The sequence below is a fragment of the Nicotiana tabacum genome, chromosome 17 (genome assembly GCF_000715075.1).
Source record: "Nicotiana tabacum cultivar K326 chromosome 17, ASM71507v2, whole genome shotgun sequence".
Taxonomy (NCBI): domain Eukaryota; kingdom Viridiplantae; phylum Streptophyta; class Magnoliopsida; order Solanales; family Solanaceae; genus Nicotiana; species Nicotiana tabacum.
In genome coordinates this window covers 111,775,056-111,783,665 of record NC_134096.1, presented here as the reverse complement: position 1 = coordinate 111,783,665, position 8,610 = coordinate 111,775,056, and the positions used below count along the sequence as shown (strand labels likewise).

Here is an 8,610-nt window from a genome sequence, read left to right as displayed (position 1 = left end):
CTCGCTCTTATAATCATATGAAATAATAATGCATGTAGAGTAATAATGTGACAACCCATGACCTTTGGGCGGAACTAACAATACGGGTTCGGCTGAACACAATAACTTTTATTTAAACTTTGTATTTGTCTTATAAAATTATTGAATTATGTAAAAATTATTAATTTAGAATCTAGTAAATTAAAAAATTTAGAATATTAAACCCATAAGTTTCAAATTCTGACTACGCCTCTGCCACCACTGTTGTTGGGAAGAAAGGTGTGAGCTCCGGAATCCAATCCAAGCAACGCCAGGTTCCAGTGGGAAATTCAACCTGAGCAGTGAGCAATGATTGACATAATTAAATTCTTTTTTTTTGTGTGTGTATTTGGTGGCATAATTACGTGCAAAATAAAACCTAGTATATTTTTTATTAGTATCATACTTTTATAGATTGGGAAGTCAATCTTATAAATATTTTAAGTTTTAAATGCTAAAGTTTCAGAAACTTATATATCAAAGTGTTAAATGTCATGTTTAAACAGTTCAAAGTGACACTTATTGTGCTGCCAAATTAGTCAGAATCATGATTTAACTTATGAATATAAGCTTTTTATGTGTCACAGAGACTTAAAAAAATATGTAGTGTACATCCAAACATTTTGTTTGGACAAACTTTGAAAGAAACTTTCTGAAAGTTGAAGACGTGTTATGATAGTTGTATTCTTTTGAAGATTTGTGAGTGTTTTGTTAACGGAAGAAAAGTAATAAGAACAAATCCCATGCACACTTTACACATAATTAAAATATTTTCAAATTTTTGAAAGTGATATTATTATTCAAAAAGTAATGGTTTTTGTAAGAAATTTGCACAAACACATTTCAATCAACATCAAACGAAATGCATGATTTGATGCCGCAAAGTTTATTCTTATTATTGACGTATGATCTTTGAAATTAATCATCTCTTTTGCATCTTTAATTGAGATTTATATTAAAGCATTACGTATTTTCTATTCTCTGCAAGAACTGACTTTTTTGTAAAAGAAAAGTAAAAGACGGATTCTTTTAACAAACCCATTCTTATCTTTTGGCTAGACAGATTCTTTTAAGATACTATTGGTCAAGAGGAAGTTACTTGAAGCAATTAATAATAAAATTGATCTCCGAGTTTCTATTCTGTTTCGACATAGTAAAATGGAGAGATAGAGAGACAACATCAAGTAAATGTCAAAATCTAACATTATAGTAGCAACTTTTTACCAAAGATTACATCATTAAGCTACCAACGTTATTAATTATTTTTACAGAAAAATAAAACATTCCAAGGACACAAGTGGATTTTCAAGTGATTCATTTTCACTTGTCGGTGGCCACTTGTTTTCTCCATCCCCATCTCTTTCCTCCATCTTCCGGATCCGATCACCCAGTTCGGATCTCACTCTTCCCGGCGACTTACCCGTTTTTCTCACCGACGGGCTCCTCCCTATACCCGACCCGAATCCTCCATTCTCCGTCCTCATCGCTGGTGACCTCGATCTCCTACCAGAACATTCCCCGTTATCCTTCCTCGGACCCCGAGAATCTTTTCCGGATCTGACCCGACCTGGAGACGGGTCGGATCTTCTTGCAGGCGAGCTCCCAACATTTCTTCTCAACTCTCCCTGAAAAGAACCGTTCCGGTACTTGGCCGGCGACATCTGCCGGACTTCAGTGACGTCATCTTCAGTTGTATATCGTTTATCTGTCAGTGTTGTTGTAGTTGAAATGGTATCGCTGAGAGTGGTGCTGCAGATCTCGGATACTTCTTCCGAGAGATCATGATCATGACGAGAGTGGTGGTTGAAATTAGGAATGATAGGTTTCTTCAAAATGTGATCTTTATGGGGTTTTTGTTCCATAGTATTGGGAAAATATGAGATGGGAGAGGATTTCTTGGGTATAGTTGGAGTTTCAGAAAGCACTTCTTTGACTGTCTCTTCTTCGCTCTGTTGTGAAGAATTGGATATAGTGGGAGGTACTTTGTTGTGGTTGTCACTGCTAACACAACAACCCATTTTTGGTAGCTAAAATAAAACCTGTAATGGATAAATTAGAGACTTTGTTACTTCATTGTTTGACAGTTGCTATGCGGAAACAATGAGGAAAGTTTTGGTATGGTAGTTTTAAAGGAAGAGAGCTTGTGAATGGGAAAATGTGGTTGGAATCTGGGGTTAAAGAGAAAGAGGGGAGACGGAGAGTAGTGAGTCAATGAAGTGAGAATTCATCTGGAGGAAGAAATGGTTTCCTTTAATATAGCAGGTGGAGGTGGCCCCAAATATAAATACTACATAAGCGAATAAAAAAACTTAGGTCGAAAAATAATACTCCTACCTTCATCTTCATGTTTATTGATTAAAAGAATGATCCTATGAGTAAAATTTGTAGATTTTAATATGATGCTATCACTATCTGATTATTAATAAATGACTCTTTTCATTTTTTACTCTTATGTAGTATACAAGTCAAATTATAAAAAAAAATGGAATTTTAACTACTAAATTGGTCAAATAATGTCACGTAAAATTGAGTAGGAGTCATTCAAAAATTATAACAAAATTATGGCCCAAATAAAGTTAGTAGCTTAAAAAGGTAGTTTTACATCCACAAGTTTTTAATTATCAAGCAGAAGTGCGGGAAATAAATAAATGGAGTAAATAAAAATCTTGGTTATGGAATATGGCAAATTTTTGTTCCTCCGGTGACGTCAGATGATATGGAATGTGGCAACTTAGAGGGAAGAAATTTCTAGATATCCTCACTATACCTCCAACAGATAAATGGAAAAAAAAATAGAAAAAGAAAATGATAAGAGACCCTATGAACTCAGTGTGACTTCACTTTAAGTTCCAAAGGGGGAAAAAAGTAGAAAAATAGAAGGTGGAAAATAGAACAAGGAGAAGAAGACAAAGAAGTTGTGAGTTAGAAGAAATTGCTGTATCATGTTCTGATGTTTTACTAAACACATTCATTATTAAGTGATAAAAGTACATATAATACTTATGATAGATATCATTATTCATGTATTTATCGATTTAATGCATAAAAAGTTACACATAAGTACTTTTATTTTACTAATTTCATTTTGAGAATAATTGATTGTTGTTCCATGAAATGTGTCTTATGATTAGTGCTGCAATAACCGAAAGAGTAGGAGCTTGTAGTTCTTTGTCCATCCACTTATCACATGTATAACCAGGGAACATTACATGTGCAATGTGAAACTAGTGTAATGTGTCTTGACATATATAGGCCAAAAATTAATAATTTTGACAACTTATTTTGGATATAGCAGTTTATTTGGAGCCCAAACCAATTACATCGAATTATGTAATTTATTTTATTTTATTAGCTTCAAACAAAATAATAAAACTTATTGTTTTGATTAATTTGTATTATAGGAGTAACTGTATAGGAAGTAAAAAACAAAGCACTCCCACAAATTAATTTCCTTTCCCGTGATTTTCATGTTACGTTGCTTTCTTCTCACAATCATTAAACCTGACAAGAAGAAAATTTCTTTTCCCGTGATTTTCATAAAACAATATGACAAAGGGGACTTAAATTTTTGAATATTAAATTTTGGCTTGGATAGGTGGATTCACGTCTTAGATCTGATCTCATCTAATAAAAACATACCAAATTCAATTAACTCGTACTACATTATGTTGATTCATATCATGATACACATCACGTGGGTACATATGTAAGCAGTTTTGTTTCTGTGAGAAACTACACGGTAAATAAATATAACAAATCTCATCTTCTGCATCTTTAACTCTATTCTACATTAACAAAGTTTTCTTTCTTCGTTACAAAGTTAAAAACATTTTTTTGGAATCACTCTCAATATTGAGAAATTCCGGTCAGTGATATTTGAATGCAACTTAATAAGATATTCAATCAAACTCCAAAGCTTTACGTCTTGATTGATCTAAGTTAAAGTAAAATCAATCATTTAATATTTATTTTATTACAATTTTTCATTTTCTGTTCGATTTTTTCAATAAGTTATTGTGAAATCTATCTATTATTAAAAGGAAAGAAGTTGCCATGAGAATTTGCCAAATATCGTGTGGAGAAATTGACATGTGTTATTTTTAGGACAAAATTAGTTGATCTAGGTAAATATTAGTTACATACTTTATTTGATATTAGAATTTAAAAATAGTAACCAATCCTTTAGGTGGTGTTAAGCGCCTGGAAGGAACTATAATTAAGGACAAACGCAATTAACAAAATCCCTTTTTCTTCTTCACGGTACAAATCTAGCCTCCTCCAACACCCCCAAATTCTCTCTCTAAACCCTTACAATGGACTACATAAGGCAAATCAAGAAGAAAAAAATCCTCCAATGGTGGGATTCTGTTAAAGGATTAGAATTAGAAACCTCAAAATAAAACAGAATGCATCTTTTACGAAAACCGCCATTTGCAACGGCTTTACCGCATTGCAAGCACATGCTTAAATTGAAAAGTTATGACGTTATGCATCCCACAATCTCGCACCACGATCTCAACTCCTAACCCACCAACCCTTTTGCAACGGTACGGGTTATCATTAGGATGATTTCACATCTTTTTGACATCAGTTTCCAACTTCCCAATTTAAATATATGTTATGTGGTCTATGTTCTATTCTTTCTCCCTTCAGTGCATTCCAATCAATAATTGTTGACTACAGGAGGTGAGTGTATCATTTGTAATTCATGAACAATTCTTAAATTTTTATAACAGATAATTAAGTATAATTCTCTTCGATATTCGATCTCAAAATCCTCACAAGCTATTTTTGTCGCTTTAGAAAAATCAAAGTTATATACTACACTCACCATTTTACCGTAGAGAATGTATAGTGTATTATTATGCTTACATTTGGTGAATTTGGATACATACTTTCGCAGAGATGTTCTTTGTCTTTTGCAAGATATTGTTTCATCGCTATTCTAAAAAGTCCATAGCCTGTGCATATTCATATAATTTAGGCAAATCTCTTCACTTCTCTTTGCACTTTAGACCATCCTTGATAGTTTAATGCGCCTTCACGAGAAAAAAATATATCATTTTGTAGGTACGTTAGAAATCCTTTTTCTACCACAATAAAAAGTAAACTGCCTTATGGCAATCAAATGTTGATTAATTGGCCTCTTCTTTGGAATGGAGTGAGTACCGGTATCATTCTCACATTTAAGGTATACTCTTTGTCAAATTTGGTTGAACCATTGCCAAGTAAAAAATTATTAATCGTCATGGTCTACAAAATGTTTGAATAGGTTTGAGCTTTTATGCAACAATTTAAGATTTATTTGAATTAGTGATTGGCAATTGTCAATTTTTATGTTAACTCATATTGTTCTCATGAAAAAATTATAACGCTTTTGATCGGCTCTTTACATTTTCAGTTTTAACTTTTATGTCCCACGTGGTTCTTAGATATTCCCTCAAAACCACTTTAGTGTATAATATTTATCACTTTGCTTATTATCACTTAACAATGAGATGTTTAATTAAAAGTGAAAAATATAGTGTTGATCATTCTGAATAATGTATTCATAGATGAAGTATATAAAATTAATATTCGATAATTGTGTGGACAAAAATAGACTTTATGGTCATACGGAAGGATTGCAGAGGCTTATAAGATGATAAAGAAAGGTACGCAAAGTGGTATCTCTCCAAATTTATTGACTTACACCATTCTCATATCTCAGAGCTACAACCTAGCAGATAACACGCAAGCTTTTGCCCTTTTTAGTAAGATGGTCAAAGCTTGTATCAACCCCGATATGCATATATACACCACACAAATTGCTTCTTCCTGTAGGGAAAACAAAATAAAGACAGTGAAAAGCTCTTTGATGATGCTATAATTTTAGGTTTGATACCTACCAAAGAGACATTCAGCCTCTACAACTCTTCCCTTTTTACAACCTTTATCAAAAGATGACTTTATGACTACCTGTACAAATCTATAAGGTCATAAACATAGCAAGTTGCACAATCTGTTCTATATGTATGCAACTGGATGCATCTTCTTTATATCGTTACAATAAGAAATATTTTTATTGGCCACACTCTAACATAATGCCCAAATTCTTTTTGAACTACAATACACACACCAATTTGCTACTAGAGTTAGGAGGCTTTGTGTGTAAAAAAGACAAAAATTTAAGTATTTTCGACCAATATATTGTCTAGGGCTTTAAGAATGTTATTTAAGTGGATGCAATAGATTATACATTGTCTATTTGTGGCTCTCTCATAGGGATAATCTCCTTGGAAAAAGTGGAAGCTTCTTCTACTTGACGATGACATACATGATCAAGACAATGAAAAAGGCAAAAATAAAGGCGAGATATCTAACTTTCTTCATAATATATGTGCTTAATTGCAACGAAATACAGTTCAAAGTTGGGGTACTTGCCATCAGTAGCGACTTTAGAATTTAGAGTTAATTGGTTCAACTCTTTATATATATTTGTGACAATTTTCTTCTTTCACATACACATGATCCGAGAATCATTATTTCTTCATTCTAAAAATCACATGATTTCTTATGATTTTTCCTGTCAATGGATGGTCATTAGGTACTTATAAGAATGCTCAAACGTTATTACAATCATTTTCGTTACTGTGAGAATACCCTTGTGACCAAGTACTATGGCCTGCATTTCTTGAAGCTAAATGGACCAACTCAAAAGAAGGTATTCACATACTAATATATTGAGAAGTACACAAATTAAGTTATTTAGTTGCTAAGAATTATTCACCACAAAAACTTCCAATCTGTTCAATGGTCTAGGCCCGGTTCATGATCATTGGAAATCTTTTCTACACCAATTACACTATTTATAGACGGTTCGGCTTGAAAGGATCAACTTTTGGCGGAATAACAGATAATCCAGAATAATCAATTGATCCAACAACCACTCTTAAAGGCCTTGATTTCAACTTCATATTCAGGTTTCAAAATTCATGGTTTGAAGAATTCAGGTGATAAAATTTATTTCATCAAGTTAATTATCTATTAGGAGTATTCAACTTTGATATCAATACCAATATTTGGACCGTTAATTGTAAAGATAATTTGTGTTGCAAGAAAGAATTCTAACATGAGGTGGACTTAGAATTTTGCTCATGTGTTCAACCGAACGCACATTTTTTGGCTTATATCCTAATTTCAAATATCTCAAATATTCATGACCAAACTTGAATATTTTCATAGGTTATATTGGAATTCTTATAGCTTTTTCGTTTTAGCTCTTCATAGCATGCTTTGCATTATAGTTGTACTTGGAATTATATTTTACTTTTTTAAGTGTACATATTGATTAATGGTCGTCTTGTGAGACGACTATTTGATGAAACTGAGCATAATAGATCAGTAGCTGATATGCGTGCAACAAAGAAAAATATTGTTTTGTTCAATGTTATTGTTGTTGTTGTTGAATACTGCATTTCTATTTTAACTAAAAATGCCAAGTGTTGTGATGTAACAATATTCTATACATCTGTGTTGGCATGATTTGTACCGAATTTTATATTCTGTTAATATATAAATTGAACCTACTTTTAATTGCATCTCTATCAGCGAAAGGTTCAGGCAAATGTGGGATATTATTTGTTGATCTACTGCCTGCTCATATGTACTCAAGTTCAGAATCTCTTTCTTAATCCGTTGCAGAATATAGTTTTCATTCTAAGACTATTTTGTTTTTCATTTTTATTCTTCTTTTTTTTACGCTTTGTTGAATCTCGAATGAGTTGGATCTTTTTTATTTTGTTTACCGTTAAATGTTAATTGAAAAACATGGTTGTGATTTTCTTTGTGTTAAACTGATTTTTTGCTTTAGATCTTACAGTTTTTATAAATTTTATACTGAAAATTTAATATCTTAAATTGTTCAACATATATTTTCTATATAAATATCAGCAAAAGGATTGAAGTAGAGAAGGTTGTGACCGGTTAAGTTACAATCTTTATCTATCTGTCAAGTTGCTTCATTTTATAGTAAACACAAAGAAGGTGAATAATTAACTATTATTCTATGTGACTTTTTTCCTTATATATTTTACTCAAAACTTGATGTTTAATTTTTTTTGTTGTTGTTTATAGGTCTTGGCGAGCACCATACTTCTAAGTTAGCTTCAAATTCCTTAGAATAGTACAGTCATTTGGTCTTGAATAATACTTGAGTCTCAATATTGGCCCCAAAAATTCATCTATTTTTGTTTTAATTCTTTTAAATTCGATAAATTTAATCTGTATTATATATATATATATATATTTCTATTATTTCTTTCCGCTCTTTTTTCCTTTGAATTGATCGCACGGATACCTATACTAAGTATATAATTTAAATGCCCTTTTTGCTAGTCAGTGTCTGGGATTCTTTTGGCGCCAATGAATAGACTTTAACAACTAAGGCCACCATATGAGCTTCTCATTTTTTAAGGATTCCAATGCCTGTCTAGATTCTAGTCAGACTTATAGGAGCAGACTCAACCAAAGTTATATTAACACGTGTATCCCTAAGTAACATGATTACTCATCCACAAATTAATCAACCATTTTTTTCTTATATATTCTCTC

At 32.1% G+C, this 8,610-nt stretch overlaps 1 protein-coding gene across 1 annotated transcript; it reads right to left on the bottom strand.

The window, feature by feature from the left end:
* Nucleotides 1–1,283: 1,283 nt before the first annotated feature.
* On the bottom strand, nucleotides 1,284–2,036 carry LOC107762634 (uncharacterized). The gene has a single exon (XM_016581003.2). It carries the CDS (start codon nucleotides 2,034–2,036, stop codon nucleotides 1,284–1,286), a length of 753 nt encoding a protein of 250 aa, XP_016436489.1.
* Nucleotides 2,037–8,610: the final 6,574 nt, after the last annotated feature.

Excerpts from the sequence above, each read along its gene's own strand:
- LOC107762634 (XM_016581003.2), bottom strand. The coding sequence starts at position 2,036 with ATGGGTTGTTGTGTTAGCAGTGACAACCACAACAAAGTACCTCCCACT.